The 19,409-nt window shown below is 39.9% G+C and overlaps 1 protein-coding gene across 2 annotated transcripts; it reads right to left on the minus strand.

Annotated features, from left to right (window-relative positions):
* Nucleotides 1-817: 817 nt before the first annotated feature.
* On the minus strand, nt 818-5,778 carry LOC111887330 (SWR1-complex protein 4). 2 transcript variants are annotated; one of them, XM_023883486.3, is made up of 17 exons: nt 5,410-5,778; nt 5,238-5,327; nt 4,282-4,347; nt 4,127-4,186; nt 3,984-4,040; nt 3,670-3,805; nt 3,531-3,598; nt 3,343-3,435; nt 3,220-3,267; nt 2,855-3,037; nt 2,643-2,753; nt 2,480-2,575; nt 2,132-2,182; nt 1,983-2,037; nt 1,499-1,530; nt 1,292-1,400; nt 818-1,170 (listed from the first exon to the last, which is right to left on the minus strand). In XM_023883486.3, exons 1-16 carry the CDS (start codon nt 5,521-5,523, stop codon nt 1,314-1,316), a joined length of 1,347 nt encoding a protein of 448 aa, XP_023739254.1. In that variant the 5' UTR covers nt 5,524-5,778; the 3' UTR covers nt 818-1,170; nt 1,292-1,313. The 2 variants fall into 2 exon arrangements, with proteins under 2 accessions (XP_023739254.1, XP_023739253.1); XM_023883485.3 differs by having other exon boundaries at nt 818-1,175.
* Between the last annotated feature and the right edge of the window lie 13,631 nt (nt 5,779-19,409).

Raw genomic sequence — 19,409 nt, forward strand, 5'->3', positions numbered from 1 at the left:
AGTTTGATAGGCTTAAAGATTTGTAAACTTTTTTCTTACAATATAATGAAAAAAATAAATTGAATGTATTCAAGATCTCTCAATCATACATTTTGTTAGATAAAATAAGTGTTATGGGCTCAGAGACTACTAAACTTTTTGATGGCGTGAAGTTATGAGTTATCATTTTTTGGGTTCTACCAAAACGAATATACACAATGGAACTTTTTGATGGCATGAAGATATGAGTTATCGTTTTTTGGGTTCTACCAAAACGAATATATGCGACAAGAGTGAGTACACAATGGCATAATATTAGTCGTTCTTTTGGTTTCTACCTAAATATTAGTTGTTTTGGTATCATGAGATGTTTTAGTAGGGCTTGACATCAAGTTTATGAGTTGGGATTTCATCATGAAAGCTTCTTAGTCATCCACATCATGCTTAGAAATGAACTTATATTCCTGTTAAACTTGTGGATTGTTGATTATTTTTTTTCTTTCATTTGTTCCTAATTTGAGTTGACAAAATGAAGTTGTTTAGTACTTAGTTATATTTTGTGCTAAGAAAGCCTCAAGAAGAAAAGTACAAGAAAATACAAGGTGTTTTTAGTTGTCGAAACTGTTTTCATTTTTTAAGAAAATGTTTTCAAAAAATAGATTTGAATTTTCATTTTCGGTTTTCAATGTAAATTTTTGAAAAAAATGTTTGGTCGGAAGCGGTGGAGTTTTTCATTTTCCATTTTAGAAATTTGGAAAACTGTAAAACTCAGTTTTCTAATTTACATACAATTTGGAAAACTAAAAATTTTCCATTTTGTTAGAAAACTTTGAAAAAATAAACGCTCAAAATTTCTGTTTTTCTTGAAAAAAATCCTAGAAAACAGGAAATTTTTCCACAACCAATCACACCCATAATATCCCACATTTAACAAGTAATGTGGAAACAAAAGGGATTGCATCCATTCATACTACTACATTACAGTCCAGTCCTCAAAAGGTAAAGTAAAGAGGTCTTCAACTCACAAACCAACTTGAGCGACAAATATTTACATTATTATGTGTATTTGGTTTGGCATTTGACGAGGAGTTGAGGGACAAAGGATCAATTTTAGCATGAAGTGAAGATGATGATATTGTTGAATGTTGATGTCCCAAGAGAAGTGAGTAGTTGCCAATGAATACTATAAAGCTGTGCTGTCAAAATCAACCCCATAAGCACAGGATTTACATTAATATTAGTTATAAACAGCATGTAATGAGTAATTATGATAAAAAAAAAAAAAGGTAGAGCAAACAACTTGTTATCTTACCTCTCATGTCATGTCATATTAACTAACTATCTGTAGCCTTCAGCTTTCGAGGTCTTTTAGACTGAGCTGGTGAAGATGGAGCCTCTCTTCCAGGTCCAGCTCCAGGTCCCTTTAATTTTTTTAAAAAAATCAAAATAATTGCAGTAATAATCTGGAATAAAATAAACTACTAAGCAGGGAGTAGCATGCGGATTGATTGATACATACCTTGCGTTTCTGATCCCTTTTCACAACTCTTTCTGCATCCATAAGAGCCAAAGGATTAGAATTTTGGAAAATCAAGTCCCTATATTCTATTCTAGGCTCATTCACGATAAACCCACGGCTTTATTTTTTTTATTTTTTATTTTTATTTTACCAGAAAATGACAACAGGCAATCGTTTACACATTTGGGATTTTAGCCGGTAATCTTCAAAAAAGAAATGTGTATACAATTGCAAGTTTCTTTGTCCTTTTTCTAAAAAACAAATACCGGTTATTTATCTTTTTCTGTTACAAGAATATAACTATGGCTTTATCGTTAATGTGCCTAGAATATAGGAGCTTAACTTTGCTGAAGAATTCCTTAAGATTTACAACACAAGCAAAAAATAAAGAGCAACAAAAGTAAGGAAGGAAAAGAAGCATGAAGTAATGAAACCACAACACAACACAAGTGAAGTAAATTATATTACAAGCAAAACTTATTACCTCCAAAGCTTACTACTGGGTCAGGAATGAATGTCCGATCCAGGTCCATGACACGCTGTCAGATCATAACAAATATTGAAGCGTAAGGAATGCATTAAATGCAAAAAAAGTAAAATACAAGTGATTATAAAGAGCATTTAGCAAGTAACCTTTGGTGTGTCTGGTGTTTCATTATATGAACCTTCCTCCTTATTTTGCAACTGGAAAAGAAACAAACAGGAGAAACTTATCAAAAATCGTAAAATGCAAGTGAGATAGTCTGTCATCCTGAAACTGGCTATGCTAATCTTAAGCAGCATTGTTGTGACTTGTGAAATAGTGAGGTAGTAAAACGCACCACATTACACAGAGTGTATTAAATGAAGTTTTGCACATCAAATATATCTCGAAAGAACAAAAGATAACATTTGCTGTTGAAAATAAAAAGCTTCCTATTTATGAGTCCCTATAGTAAATGCAGAGCAGTTGAAAGGCCATATTAATAATGTATAATATACCAGTTTCTGAAGATTTAGAAGAGTGAGTATCTCCTTTCGCAATTCCAGATGCTCTGCACAAACAGCTTTAGTAGGGACTTTGGGTTTCAAATTCACCTGTTTAAAATGTAAAATAATAAGAAGCATCGAAGAAGAACGTATAGAGGAATGGATAGTAAGAAACCTTGAGCTCTTGTAAGAACTGTTCAACACGCTTAATAGTTCGCAATCCTGCTGAAGAGCTTGCAGCTTGCACCATTTGATCCAGTGCATAGGTTCTCAAGTACACCCGAAGCTGCACACAAGAAATAATCATTTCCTTCAGCATACAAAGATGAAGCAAACAGCTCTTGATATGTTGAATTAAGAAGCAATAAAGACTTGTTATAATTATACCATGCGAAGGGAAGCTGCAGCAGCAGCAGCATTGTCTGCCATTGACATCAAAGGTGCACCACCACCACCACCTGCAGCCACCTGAATACTAGAAGGTGATGCGGTATCAGCAGGAGCACTAGTTTTCTCCACACCTTCCGGACTAATATTTGATGTGACAGGCAACTCTGCATCTTGAGCAGCCTGAACAACACATATGACATAACCAAGTATTATCTTTTCAGAAAATAAAGGGCATAATAGCATACGAAGCTTAATCCTTCACATGATTCCCACAAGTTCATAAAATTACTAAAAACTCCATGCATGCTATTAAATTAAACACTTCACAAGACAAGATTGCTAAAATCCAGTACAAAACTTGCCTTTGCAGCCATACGGGACTCGGTTATTTTCTTAGCTTCAGAAAGAACCTGAAACAAAAAGCTTATGTTCCATATTAATATTAAAAAAGGAAAAATAAATAAATAAATAAATAAAATGCATACCTCAGCATCTTTACGCTCTTGGTGCTTTGTCTGGGAGAGAACCATGGACAATGCACGCTTACGCTCAATCTCTTGAGAGATATTGTATGGTTCCTAAATACATTGAGAAAAGCGTAGCACATGATTTGCATTGAAATTGCTAAACAATGCTTGTTGTGCATGTAACTTTGTAAGAGAAAGCAGCTTACCTTAACAAGAGGGTGACTGGAAACATCAGCAGGAGTTGGGGCCCTCGCAATCAATATTGTACGTGAAACTGCAGATTGTATGGAATATTAACTTCTACTGAATAATGAAAATGAAACTGATCGATGTCAGATATCTTACCACTATAGTAGCGATTCTTCAGTTCCTCCATTGTTCGAGATGATGATGATGAAAATCTATCAGCAATCACAGAGAATCGGAGATCAAAACGTTCACACAAATCAAAGAGTTGATCTGTCTCTTCTTTGGTCCATGTCTGGCATACACAATTTTAGATTGCTCAATACCACATCAAAGACAAACTTATAATAACTCATATAAACATATAATATACCAATAACATACAGGTATCTATCTATTAATAATAAGTAAGTTCCAGCCCCTTACAATATGATTTAAAGATGAGCTATCTGAGAGCATAATTTCATACTCACCAGATCCGTTAGATGCTTCTCATACTCCTCATCTGTGTACTTGATTACATCAACAGACTGCAGAAAATAAACATATCAGTTAATGGGCCAAAGGTAACAAGATACAAATCAAGCAATCATCCAAAGGAAGAAATAACATCTACCTTGTTGTATTTGGCAAAGGAATAATCTCCTGTTGGTGGAGTTCCATTTACAACTCTAACCTATAAGAGTTGAGAAACACAAGACATTTTATGAATACCTCCAAATCACAAAAGAGGTTAAATATCAAGAAAAGAAAAGGTACAGAATAATATACCCAATGGTACAGCTGCAAGTTATCTTTTCGAGCAGAATTTGTGAAAGCAAGCCATTCCCAAGTTATCTGAAGGAAAAGTCTCAATATTGTTAACAAGCAAAATGGATGTGAATGGTAAACCCATATCATGTAACAGCCACCATGGCTAAGGGAAGCTCAGAAATGCAATTTGACAGGATCTGGTTACTTCTGATCATACAATCGTTACTATAAGATAAAGATGAGGTTCATACAAAAGCAAAAGCTACATATCTGTAAAACAAGTATTCCAAAATAAGCCCATATAACAGAATAGAACTACGTAATGCAGCTTTGGTCATGTACGAAAAATCAGGTAGATGTAGATCAATTTTGGTTATGCTTATGCATTCAAGCTGTTAAGAAAGGCATGCTGTAGAACTTCAATCATAGAAGCAAATCAAATAGACAACGTAGTAAGCCACATCAACAGTTCTTCTAAAATGACCAATGAGAATAATAGTAATGAAAAATGAGCTTAAGTGGTAACAGCTAGAAAAGCCCCCCCCCCCCCCCCCCCCCGGTTTGGTTCTGACTTCTGAGAAACATCAAGTTCATAAAACGAATGCAGCCAATATAAAATATTGAAGACAAACAAGTTGAAACCAGAAAAATACAAGTTAAAGAATCAACCCATGCATGATGTAATTCTTCAAAGCATGTGTTGATGAAATGGTCAGCAGACTTGAGCACATAGTTCACTTCTGCAGTAGAGGGGACTCGTTTTTTTTTGGCAAATTTGAAATATTGGGCTGTAATTGTTGACAGTGTCCAAGTCAATACGAACTGAATTGCGGATGGGGTAATACATTAGTAAATAATTAACTTATACCCAACTAGAATAGCAACTTCGCAAGCAAGAATCCCCAGTCAAACAAATTTACAGACATTATACTTAAGCAACTTGGGAAAGAAATTAGAAAAGGTCACAAGCCAACCTTCTCATTTTCAGGTTGATGACGCTTTTTTAACTGATTAGCATCAATGGAAGGCATAAGAGGCGCCACACCACCTGTAAGCGCATAAACCTACATCCAAAAATGCTTCAGGAAATCAAGAAACCACACAAATTATCTCAGAGGTATGTACGTATGTATGTAATGTACAAACCTCGCGCGAAATGCCATCGGGTTTTCTCTGAGAATCCTTCTGGGGTCTCGATTTCTTTTCCTGTGGTATGGGCAGTGAACTTTTCGGGATTCCTAGAATGTCCTTAGCATCCATTATCGAAGTTAGGGTTTTGACGTCAGGCCTTGTGATACAGACCAATCCACCTATGCATTAGTCTGAAAATCTAATTGAGGAGTCTACAGATTCGGGTTTGAAGGAAGCAGATTTCAACGATCGCGCTTCAGACACTTGAATATAGATTCTATGTTGGAGCTCCTAACCTTGGATGGACAACAATAAACATCGTCGCTACAAGTCTACAACATTAGAAACCCTGCAAAAACCGCCCCGGTCAAAATTTGACCCAATCCACCGAACCAACCCTGTTAATTACTTTTTAACGATTAATTATTCCCAAATACTTGTATTCATTCTATTTACTTTGTTCCGTTGGATTCTTAGGAATTCCTTTAAAATTCAATATTTTAGAAAACAGATTTTTACTTTAACCGTTCTAATAATCGATTTTAAAAAACAGATTTTTGAAATTATAATTATGGGTGTTTTAAGGAACCAAATCTTTTTTTTAATTTCTAAAGTTTATTCTTTATCGAAAAAAAATCTAAAAATATCTAAATTCATATATTAACATTGTGAATCTGAAAAATATTTTTCGGATTCACCGTGTGAATCCGGATTCACGTTGTGAATTTTCGAAGATTCACATTGTGAATTTGACGTAAAAAAAATAATTCGAATTTTATATCATTGGAAAAAGGATAAAAAGTTATGAATTTTTGTACATTTAGTTTTTTTATATAAAAAATAAGTTCTAAAAGTTGAAAAAAAGATTGGTTCTTTGGTTCCTTGGTTAATTATAGTTCTCTATTGAACCTCACCCTATATATATATATATATATATATATATATATATATATATATATAAAGAGAGAAAGAGAGAGAAAGAGAGAGCTAGGTTCAAATGTTTCTAGCAAATAGTGTATGTCTAAATGCACCAATGAAAATTCAAGAATAATAAATCATTAAATAAATTTAAAAAAGGTATAATGGTAAACTTCCTATATCTAATTATGGTAAAAAATAATTCAATTAATCTCTCCTTAATTATTTTAACCCTACAAAGCCAACATCCCTAACCTTAAAGAGTATGGCGGCTTCCTCAAATCATCGATACCTCTAATCCTCCTTTCCACCAGAAATCGATCCTTACATCCGAGCACCACCGTCTCCCTATTATCCGCCATCATGACAGCAACTTCAAGATCCTCTGTAACATCCCAAATTTTGAGTCCAAAAATTTCATTTTAATTAACAGATTATATAAACATTCATAAGAAAACTACGTAACAATATATCATTTTGCAAATCAATGTATCATGTCTGAAAACCCAAATCATATAATAGTAACATGTCAGAGTACAGTCCCATAATATCTCGAGTGCGGAAAATCAATGCCTGTGTGTATGATGTGTTGCTACCGCGCCAGCTCCTTCCCCTTCACTGAAGAGGTACCTGAAACCAAAACAGTAAACTGTAAGCACGAAGCTTAGTGAGTTCCCCCATCGTACCACATACCATACGATCACATAGCATACATACTGTCGGGCAATTCTGGGGTGCCCAACCTACCCAGTACGGCCATTCTGGGGTGCCGATCTACCCGTGTCAAGCCATTCTGGGTTGCTTACCTACCCGTGTCAAGCCATTCTAGGGTGCTGACCTACCCGTCGGTCCTAACAACTGAACTCTCGGGGACTATTCCACCCCCTACTGCTACTATTGCATATATCATAACATAACATACTATCAGACATATCTGAGGTGTCCAAACTACCTTTCGTTCCTAACAACCGAACTTGGGGACTATTTCCCTCCTACTACCACTATCACATATAACTCGGATGTCTGAATAGTGGGTGCAGGGGCGGTACAATCCCTGCTGAAGTGCCCCGTCTTGCCGCACTTGTAGCAGCCCGACGATCCCAACCTGCATGCTCCCTCGTGCGGCATGCCGCATTTACTGAAGCGGCCCTGTCCTGACTGGCCTTTCGGCCTACTATATGATCCCTTGGGCTTCTTCCCCGAAGCCCCAGTCACCTGCCCCTCCTCTACCTTCCTCTTCCGGATGTGCTCCAGATCAATCTCCCTTCCATTGCCCTGGCAATCATGGAATCCAGGGTAGGGCAAGCTGAAAAACTAACATGCTCCTGAATGTCGGCTCACAACATGTCATGTTAGCGGGTCCTCCTCATGTCCTCATCTCCCACATACTGGGGCACCAGTAAGGCACTCTCCCGGAACTTGGTAGTGATATCTGCCACTGTCTCCGTCCTGTGTCTCATGTCTAAGAACTCCCTAGCCAACTGTTGGAGCTCCACTGCAGGTGCAAACTCCGCTCTGAACCGAGTCACAAAGTCCGGCCACGTCATAGCCTCAACAGTCGAGGCTCCCAGAGAGCCACCAACCGAGTCCCACCAATCTCTGACCCTGTCTCTCAAGCACCCTACTGCATATCTCACCTTCGACCCCTCAGGGCAGAAGCTAGTCAACTGTGCAAACTCAATGTCTGTAATCCATCGCCTGGCAGCAATGGGGTCCTTCACCTCATGGAAATCCGGCATGCCACTGCCCCTGAAGTCCTTAAAGGACTGTGTGCGTGATCCTAACTGGCTGGTCGCCATGTCACTCCTGAACGCCATAAGGCGATCCTCCATCAGCCTGACAATCCCTTCCTTGATCGACCCAAAGATGACCGGGGTCGCATCAAGGATGCCTCTAGTGATCTCGGACATAATGAACTCGCGTAGCCTCTCATCCACTAGTTCGAAGCCTAAACCCGAACCCGATCCCTCTCCTGAGTTGCCAACTGCTGGCCTCGGACGTAGTACAACCATTCTGCAATACATAATGACAACCGTTAGTGATACCGATACATCTAGAGGGATCACATCCATCACGAGTTCCTTGGTCTTACCTCAGCCTTCCTCGATTCAAGTACGGATCCTCCGCTTTCAGTAATACGGACCCATATTACCTTCCACATCTATCCATACTTTCCTCACGAACCTCCTTGACTCCACCAAGTCACTACTACTGTTATTGATCTCTACTACTCTCATCCTAGGCTTACCCTAGGGAAAATCTCTGACTCCACCCAAACCGGTCCTCAGCTGCTGAAGGCCTCCTTGTAATGCCAATTAGCCATCACCTGAATACCATCACATGTAACGAGGCTCAGATAATCCTTCGAGTAAAAGACTCGTCCCTACAACGGTTAGACTCAAACGAGAGTTGCGCAATAGGGCCAAATCCAGCACTCTGAGATTATTCAACCCTAATCACACGTGACGCGACGTACTCACCTAATGGCTAACTCCAATCATTCAGAGTCCTAGAAAGCACAAAGCAAGCAGCATTCGGACGCAGGAAACTACTCATGCAAACCTGCCCTTATAACGAGAAACTATACTAGCATACAATGCTAAGCTCATACTATCAGGCATAACCTAAACAGGCTATCCTACTGCTATCTACTCAATACTAGCATGTAATTCTCACAAGCTGAAAACACGTAAAGCAGGCACATAAGGCATCATTCCTAGATCTTAGTCCTATTCTAGCATGTTGTTCTACTAAAGCTGATAAACATAACATAAACTTGTATGGGTACTTTGGGGAATACTTACTTGAGCTCGGCCGGTCGCGCACATCACACACTCCGTTCTTTCTCAAAACTCCTTTAACTTATCCTTTAGAAAACCATTTTCTTGTAAAAGCTTTTAATCCCTCAATTTGAGTCCAAACACCCCTGAGGGTGTGTCCGAATCCCTTAAACCAGGGCTCTGATACCAACTTGTAACATCCCAAATTTTGAGTCCAAAAATTTCATTTTAATTAACAGATTATAAAAATATTCATAAGAAAACTACGTAACAATATATCATTTTGTAAATCAATGTATCATGTCTGAAAACCCACATCATATAATAGCCACATGTCAGAGTACAATCCCAGAATATCTCGAGTGCGGAAAATCAATGCCTGTGTGTATGATGTGTTGCTACCGCGCCAGCTCCTTCCCTTCGTTGAAGAGGTACCTGAAACCAAAACAGTAAACTGTAAGCACGAAGCTTAGTGAGTTCCCCCATCGTACCACATACCATATGATCACATAGCATACATACTGTCGGGCAATTATGGGGTGCCCGACCTACCCGGTACGGCCATTCTGGGGTGCCAATCTACTCGTGTCAAGCCATTCTGGGGTGCTGACCTACCCGTGTCAAGCCATTATGGGGTGTTGACCTACCCGTGTCATGCCAAATTACGGTTTCTTAAGGGTCAAAAGAGACAAAACAGTTTCAATAATTGTTTTTCTGAATATTAAAATTTTCAAAGGACTTGAAATGTAAATTTTTAGCTTAATGGGCTAATTTTGGGCTTTTCGGCCCAATAAGCCCAAAAATTGCGAAAAATGACATTTAAAGGGGCTGAAATGACAATTCTTCAAAACAAGGGATAAAAAGTGTAACAAAACTATTTCAAGGATTGAAAATGCTTTTTATTCCCAAAAAGGATAAAAAAATGTAAAGTTTTTGGATTTTGGGCTAAAAGTGTAAAAATTGCAAAAAGTTGGGCTTTAACTGGAAAATATCATTCTGGAAGGGCTAAAACTGTTAACAAAATAAGTTTCGAGCTACAAATGTCATTTCAACAAATCTATAATGCAAAAGTGTCAAGGAAATTTTTTAAGGACCTAAAATGACTTTTCTTTTATATTAAGGACTACATTTGTTATTTTACAAAAGAAGGGGCTGAAAAGGTCAAACCACTATTTTTAAACCAATTATTTTATTTATAGAATATTGAGTCAAAAATACTAATCTACGGCTTACCAAAAATCGAAAGACAAATACACGTATAACTCCAAATCATCGTTATAAACAAATCGACCGGTCTCGAGTCGATACAAAACAACAATCGTTAAGTCGAACTCTCCAGTAGATATGCGATACCTAAGACAAGTAAACATTCGACACTTGGGCTTGAAAGTCTCAAATCATGCTTGTTGGACCTTGCAAGTCCATTAACATGATCTTTGGGCCCAAGGGATAATGCTTATATGTTATTGGGCCTTCTATGACCCAATTCCATGTAAAGGGACCTTAAATGGCTTCTTAAGAGCTATTGGGTCCTAGTGATCCACTAGTATTGTCATAAGGTCAAAGTAATCAAATGCGAGATGGGCCAACGTGTCTTTCGCATCCCCGATAGCCTAAAATAACTCACGGAAGTAGCAGGACTTCATACTCCTCTTCTCTTCGTTTGTTAGGCTTATGAGTAATCAAAGTAAACAAATTCAGGTTGTTAATCATTAGTAATCAAGGTCGTTTGGATTAAGTGAGTGAAAACAGGCGACGCCTCTAAGGATCGTTCGTAGACTGTAGTTATAACTAGTCATTATCATGCACGGTTATAACAACTCACAAACCTTAATTAATCCAACACCACCCGAGTAATCAATGAAGAGTAATCAAAATCATTCATTGTGGCGGTATAACAATTCGAGAAACCACTGTATTTTATGTTTTTGGAAAACATCGGGTTTTCCGGGGAAGTTCAACATTTTCACTTGTACGATAATACTAAGTTCTTCAATTATACATGTCTTTTTGAAATCATCATGCATATATGTACGGATCTTCACACTTTTTTTTAACAATGGTCTTTTCAAAAAATATCGGATTTTATAGGTTTTACAAACTACACAAATCATTTTATCACAACATACTTATGAACTCACCAACATCCCATATGTTGACCGTTTTCCAAAATAACTTGTATTCTCAGGTAACAGGTAAGCCGGGGAAATAAGTACCAAGTATGTTAGGGTGTTTTGCTTATGAAAACTATCAAACCATTTATGTATGGATTTGTAATGTTAAAACAATGTACTTGATGTGAACAATTTCAGTTGTAATATATTGATGCATGGTGATGCTTATGTTGTGATTCATGTATATTCATTATGATGATATTCAATTTAAGTCACACGAGCCCTCAGACGTTTCCGCCGTCTGGTTCGGGGGTGTGACAGGTTGGTATCAGAGTTCTGTTTATAGTGAACTAACATATCTAACCACACATTGATATCCAACTATAAACCAAAAAGGGGACAAAACAACTCTGAACAAAACAAAACAAATAAAACACAACGATAAAACATCTTTACTTGTGTGATACAGGATAAAGAACATAATACCAAACCAAACAAGATAATGCTAGCATCTCGGTTAAGTCGGGATTGTTCATAGTTGTATCAAGGAGTGGATGTAGCCTGATCAACTACATTTCCTCTGAGGTACAACTATCACATGTCCCGAGGAAATCGCGATGGTAGGAAAACCTAAAAACATACCCCTCTATTCCCAAAAAGAAGAACATCCACAACTTATACAATAATAAAAGCGTATTAGGAATAATATTAGTATATTTAAACATCCTTCGAGAGTTCGGTTGTTAGGACTGATGGGTAGGTCAGCACCCCATAATGGCTCGACACGGGTAGGTCAGCACCCCATAATGGCTTGACACGGGTAGGTCAGCACCCCAGAATGGCTTGACACGGGTAGATTGGCACCCCAGAATGGCCGTACCGGGTAGGTCGGGCACCCCATAATTGCCCGACAGTATGTATGCTATGTGATCATATGGTATGTGGTACGATGGGGGAACTCACTAAGCTTCGTGCTTACAGTTTACTGTTTTGGTTTCAGGTACCTCTTCAACGAAGGGAAGGAGCTGGCGCGGTAGCAACACATCATACACACAGGCATTGATTTTCCGCACTCGAGATATTCTGGGATTGTACTCTGACATGTGGCTATTATATGATGTGGGTTTTCAGACATGATACATTGATTTACAAAATGATATATTGTTACGTAGTTTTCTTATGAATATTTTTATAATCTGTTAATTAAAATGAAATTTTTGGACTCAAAATTTGGGATGTTACAAGTTGGTATCAGAGCCCTGGTTTAAGGGATTCGGACACACCCTCAGGGGTGTTTGGACTCAAATTGAGGGATTAAAAGCTTTTACAAGAAAATGGTTTTCTAAAGGATAAGTTAAAGGAGTTTTGAGAAAGAACGGAGTGTGTGATGTGCGCGACCGGCCGAGCTCAAGTAAGTATTCCCCAAAGTACCCATACAAGTTTATGTTATGTTTATCAGCTTTAGTAGAACAACATGCTAGAATAGGACTAAGATCTAGGAATGATGCCTTATGTGCCTGCTTTACGTGTTTTCAGCTTGTGAGAATTACATGCTAGTATTGAGTAGATAGCAGTAGGATAGCCTGTTTAGGTTATGCCTGATAGTATGAGCTTAGCATTGTATGCTAGTATAGTTTCTCGTTATAAGGGCAGGTTTGCATGAGTAGTTTCCTGCGTCCGAATGCTGCTTGCTTTGTGCTTTCTAGGACTCTGAATGATTGGAGTTAGCCATTAGGTGAGTACGTCGCGTCACATGTGATTAGGGTTGAATAATCTCAGAGTGCTGGATTTGGCCCTATTGCGCAACTCTCGTTTGAGTCTAACCATTGTAGGGACGAGTCTTTTACTCGAAGGATTATCTGAGCCTCGTTACATGTGATGGTATTCAGGTGATGGCTAATTGGCATTACAAGGAGGCCTTCAGCAGCTGAGGACCGGTTTGGGTGGAGTCAGAGATTTTCCCTAGGGTAAGCCTAGGATGAGAGTAGTAGAGATCAATAACAGTAGTAGTGACTTGGTGGAGTCAAGGAGGTTCTTGAGGAAAGTACGGATAGATGTGGAAGGTAATATGGGTCCGTATTACTGAAAGCGGAGGATCTGTACTTGAATCGAGGAAGGCTGAGGTAAGACCAATGAACCCGTGATGGATGTGATCCCTCTAGATGTATCGGTATCACTAACGGCTGTCATTATGTATTGCAGAATGGTGGTACTACGTCCGAGGCCAGCAGTTGGCAGCTCAGGAGAGGCATCGGGTTCGGGTTCAGGCTCCGAACCAGTGGATGAGAGGCTATGCAAGTACATCGCGTCCGAGATCACTAGAGGCATCCTTGATGCGACCCCGGTCATCTTTGGGTCGATCAAGGAAGGGATTGTCAGGCTGATGGAGGATCGCCTTATGGCGTTCAGGAGTGACATGGCGACCAACCAGTTAGGATCACGCACACAGTCCTTTAAGGACTTCAGGGGCAGTGGCATGCCGGATTTCCATGAGGTGAAGGACCCCATTGCTGCCAGGCGATGGATTACAGACATTGAGTTTGCACAGTTGACTAGCTTCTGCCCTGAGGGGTCGAAGGTGAGATATGCAGTAGGGTGCTTGAGAGACAGGGTCAGAGATTGGTGGGAGTCGGTTGGTAACTCTCTGGGAGCCTCGGCTGTTGAGGCTATTACGTGGCCGACTTTGTGACTCGGTTCAGAGTGGAGTTTGCACCTGCAGTGGAGTTGCAGCAGTTGGCTAGGGAGTTCTTAGACATGAGATAGACGATGGAGACAGTGGCGGAGATCGCTGCCAAGTTTTGGGAGAGGGTGTTACTGGTGCCCCAGTATGCGGGAGATGAGGACATGAGGAGGACCCGCTACCATGACATGTTGGGAGCCGACATTCGGGAGCATGTTAATTTTTCAGCTTGCCCTACCCTGGATTCCATGATTGTCAGGGCAAGGGAAAGGGAGATAGATCTGGAGCACATCCGGAAGAGGAAGGTAGAGGAGGGGCAGGTGACTGGGACTTCAGGGAAGAAGCCTAAGGGATCAGATGGTAGGCCGAAAGGCCAGTCAGGACAGGGCCGCTGCAGGAAATGCGGCAGGCCGCACGAGGGAGCATGCAGGTTGGGATCGTCGGGCTGCTACAAGTACGGCAAGACGGGGCACTTTAGCAGGGATTGTACCGCCCCTGCACCCACTATTCAGACATCCGAGTTGTTGTGTTTTCACTGCAACCAGAGGGGCTATAATAAGGCCAATTGCCCCCAGTTGATAGTAGCAACGCCAGTGAAGGAGCCAGCTCCAGCGACCCTGCGGATTACTGATGGCCGACAGGGCAAGGCAGAGGCTCCAGTGGTGAGGAGCCAGGCCTTCCAGTTGACTACCGAGGAGGCACGCGCCGCACCCGATGTGGTTACGGGTATGATTCTTCCCCTCTGATCTATTTTATATGATGTTTATGATATTGATACATGCTCTGTATATGCATGTTTAGGGTCGTTCCATGTGAACGGTATTCCAGTACAAGTGTTGTTTGACTCAGGTGCCACTTGATTTTTTGTTTCTCTTGCGCTCAGCAAGAGGTTTCCCGAGTCTTTGGGCATGTTGGATTGCCCTTTAGAGGTAGAGATTGCCGATGATCGATAGGTGCGAGCATCAACAGTATTCCGAGATTGTGTGCCGAGATTATTCGAGGAGCGCTACCTGGTAGACTTGGTTCCCATACCTTTGCTGGGGAACAAGGTTATTATCGGCATGGATTGGCTAAGCCCCAATGGAGCGGTGATCGACTGCGAGCAGCAGTTGGTACGGATCAGGACCCCAAGTGGGGGAGAGCCGGTGATTCAGGGCGAGAGGCCATAGCGAGGACCAGCTTTATGTTCGGCAGCGAGGGCTAGGCGTTACCTCCAGCAGGGTTGTGTAAGATATGTCGCCAATGTCATGGATACCCGGGAGGCGGGTAAGGCGACGGTGAGTGACGTTTCGGTGGTGCGAGACTACGCAGATGTGTTCCCAGAGGAGCTTCCTGGGATACCTCCGGAGCGATAGGTGGAGTTCAGGATCGACCTAGTCCCTGATGCGGCTCCGATAGCCAAGGCACCATATCGGTTGGCTCCTCCCAAGATGCAGGAGTTGTCTACGCAGCTGAAGGAGCTGCTAGACAAAGGATTTATTGTTGGAATAGTGTCTAAGGCTGCAACTATATTAGGCAAGTATTTGACCCGATTGTGCATGGTCCTTTTGGGTTGCCTTCACCATAGCAACTTGACAGGATGATTTATTATGAGAGAATAAATATTATTAATATATTATGAGAATAATATAATGAATAATAATATTGTTATTTGATTAATATAAGTCATAAATTAATTAGTATTAATTTGGTGACTTAAAGAGATTAATTAAATAAGAGGGTATAAACTGTCAATTGTTTGATAGTTACACTTTGGGCTGTAAATCCTTCTTGGATAGGGTTGGACGATTTCTAGGGCTTGGGATAAGCCACAAATCATCCAAGGACTTATCATGGAAAGGATTTGGATTGCTTTAAGGAAAGATTATCCAACTAGGGTTTAAGGGTGAAACCCTAGGAGCCTTACAAGTATAAATAGACCCCTAGGGCAAGGGAAATCGACACCTCTGCTAAAGCATAGAAACCCTGGCCGATTTCTAATCCCTCTCCTCTCTCTCAAATCATCCTCTTGCTAGTTGGTGTTTGTAAGCCATTAGAGGAGTGACATTTGTGACTCTAGAGCTCCAAGAACAAGAAGATCAAACAAGTGTTTCAAGGTAAGCTTCTAACTTTGATTTTGTATTGTTCTTATACTCAATTAGCCATTAGAAGTCTTGGATTCAATGCATGTTTAATTAGAGAAACCTAGATCCAAGCATTAGGGTTTGCATGTGTACATAGGAATGTTCATATGGCCAAAACCCATCAGTGGTATCAGAGCCTAGATTGGTTTCTATTAAATTGATGCATGATTGTTTGTTTCTTGCTTGCAAAATTCGAATTTTGTGTTTCTGAGTCATGGACTCGGCGAGTCCAGTTGGGCACTCGGCGAGTCCGAACGTCAGGAAGGGCCAAATTCGGGAATTTTTGATATTTATCTTATGGAAACTTGCCTTTATCATATTAGATCAACCCTAATCCGACTTTTTGATATATATGACTATAATCTTGATCTAATTAAAGACATTTATCAATTAATAAAATATTTAATTTCCTTATGTGATAATTAATTAATTGTTTTGATTAAATTGGTAAATTATTTTGCAAGAAATCTTTAAATAAAACAAATATGGATAGTTATGGAATTAATTGTTAATTAAGATTATTTGTTATTTGATCCTCCATGTTTTTAAATGTTTAAAACTTGCCCTCAAGTTTTGAAATTTATGTTTTGTGATTAAAAGTTTAATTTAGACAATTTAAATTTCAAACCCTAGAATTTTACAAGTTTAAAATACAACCCTATACTAATATAATATTACAAGATTAATATATATATATATATATATATATATATATATATATATATATATATATATATATATATATATATATATATATATATATATATGAGGATAAGGAGTATGTCCTCGATGAGAAGCTCGAGAAAATCAACCCTGAAATCGCTACTCCGGCTGAAATGACCGCTTTTGAAACTCACGAGCGTGATGCAACGAAGGTTCGTTGCATCATGATAGCCACTATGAACTCCAAATTCCAAAAGTCCTATGAGGACATGTACCCGTACGAGATGCACCAAGACTTATTGGAGAGATACCACCAAAACGCGAGACAAGAGCGTTATGAGATTTTCACTAACATGATTTCTGCTAAAATGGGTCATGGAGAGTCTCTTACCGTGCACCTGCAAAAGATGCAAAGGTATGTCGACCGTCTTCGCAAGTTGAATGTTGACTTTGGGGAAGACTTAGCGATCGACATGGTGCTTCGCTCTTTGCCTCCAAGTTACAATCAATTTAGGATGACCTACCACATGAACAAAGAAGAGGTCACCCTAAGCAAACTCCAAGGTCTCTTGAGGGTCGCTGAGAGCAACTTCAAGGATAAGTCTGTTGCACCAACTCCCAATCCACCCGCTGCTCCTGTGTTGGCTATTGGACAAGGAAGGGGAAAGAAGAGGAAGGCTTCATCTAAGAACCATCGCAAGGTTAAGTCCCGAGATGGTGCCTCTTCTAGTGGGACCAAAGTTGATCCTGCTAAACCCTGCCCTAACCCAAAGGAGGCAGAGTGCCACCACTGCCACAAGATAGGACATTGGAAGAGAAGTTGCCCAGAGTACCTGCAAGCCATCAAGGTAGGAAAGATCAAGCCATCTTTCGCAGGTATATACACAATTAAATCTAACGATTCATCTCATGATATTTCTTGGGTTCTTGATACCGGTTGTGGTTACCACATTTGTTCTAATGTGCAGGGACTAAGAAGAAATAGAGACGTCGAGCATGGAAGAATAAATCTAATCATGGAGAACAGAAGATCATCGCCTGTGACCAAGATTGGAGTGTATTCTTTAGTGCTTAGGAATGGTTTATCTTTAGATTTGAACAATTGTTGCTATTCGCCAGAAATGGCTAGAAACATCATTTCATTTCATGGTTTGTTTAGACAAGGTTTTAGATTTTCTTTTAATAATGAGAATGATTCTATTTTGGCTTATCTAAATGGTGTCTTTTATTTTGAAGCTATACCATGTAATGGAATATATGAAACCGTTATGATTGTAGATAACTTAGGAAATGATGTTTAATGCATGGATTCTTCTAATAGTATGGATAGAGCATCCTTGTGGCATTGTCGTCTTGGACATGTCAACAAGAAGCGCATAGCCCAACTCCAAAAGGATGGAGTGTTGGAGTCATTCGACCTTAGGGAAGATGACACATGTGAATCTTGTTTACTTGGAAAGATGACCAAGTCACCCTTCACAAGTACGTGTGAAAGGGGTGAGGGTCTATTGGACCTAATACATACCGATGTATGTGGACCGTTTAGATCAACCACGAAGGATGGGAACCGCTTCTACGTGACTTTTACCGATGACTATATTAGATATGGGTATATCTACTTAATCAAGCAAAAGTCAGAAACTTTTGAAAAGTTCAAAGAGTTCAAGAATGAAGTGGAGAATCAATTGGGCAGGAAAATCAAGATGCTTCGATCCGATCGAGGAGGAGAGTACCTAAGTCTTGAATTCCACGATTATCTCAAGGAGTGTGGAATAGTTTCACAATTGACGCCACCTAGGACACCACAATTAAATGGTGTGGTAAAAAGGCGTAATTGAACCTTGTTGGACATGGTTCGCTCTATGATGAGTGGTGCCTCACTACCTATCTCTTTTTGGGGGTATGCCTTAGAGACTGCCGCCCATATCCTTAACCGAGTCCCTACTAAGAAGGTTGCCAAAACACCTCACGAGATGTGGACAGGGAAAGCTCCCTCGTTGGCACATATCAAGGTTATGGGTTTCGAGGCTTTCGTAAGACGAGATACTCACGACAAGCTCGAAACTCATAGTGAGCGATGTATTTTCATCGGCTACCCACAAAAATCCTTTGGATATCTCTTCTATAGACCGAAGGACAATGTCCAGACCACTTTCCTTAACGAAAAGTTGGCTTAGGATGTTTACATGGCTCAGCCAGAGGGGTTTGTGGATCTGAAGCATCCGAATAGAGTGTGTAAGCTTGAGAAGTCTATTTATGGACTTAAGCAAGCATCTCGCAGATGGAATCTTTGCTTCGATGAGAAAGTCAAAGAGTTTGGATTTGTACGAAGCGAAGATGAATCGTGTGTATATGTCAAAGCCAGTGGGAGTATAGTAAGCTTCCTCGTTCTATATGTCGATGACATATTACTCATAGGAAACGACGTCCCGACTCTGCAAGAGGTTAAGTCCTGGCTCGGGAAGTGCTTCGCTATGAAGGACCTCGGAGAGGCTTCTTATATTTTGGGAATAAGGATAGTAAGAGAAAGAAGTAAGAGACTAATAGGACTTAGTCAGAACACTTACTTAGAGAAGGTACTAAAATGTTTTAGTATGGAAAACTCGAAGAAGGGAGAATTACCGATACAAAGTAATGCCAAGTTGAGTAAGACTCAAAGTCCGAGTACCGAAGCTGAAATAGCAGAAATGAGCCGAGTACCATACGCTTCCGCAGTTGGCTCAATCATGTATGATGT

Source organism: Lactuca sativa, chromosome 8, assembly GCF_002870075.4.
Source record: "Lactuca sativa cultivar Salinas chromosome 8, Lsat_Salinas_v11, whole genome shotgun sequence".
Classification (NCBI taxonomy): Eukaryota; Viridiplantae; Streptophyta; class Magnoliopsida; order Asterales; family Asteraceae; genus Lactuca; species Lactuca sativa.

Coding starts and splice junctions, on each gene's coding strand:
- LOC111887330 (XM_023883486.3), bottom strand. CDS start 5,523: ATGGATGCTAAGGACATTCTAGGAATCCCGAAAAGTTCACTGCCCATA. Junction 3,038..3,219: donor AGTCCCGTATGGCTGCAAAG/GCAAGTTTTGTA, acceptor TGTGTTGTTCAG/GCTGCTCAAGATGCAGAGTT. Junction 2,183..2,479: donor TTCTAAATCTTCAGAAACTG/GTATATTATACA, acceptor TTTCTTTTCCAG/TTGCAAAATAAGGAGGAAGG.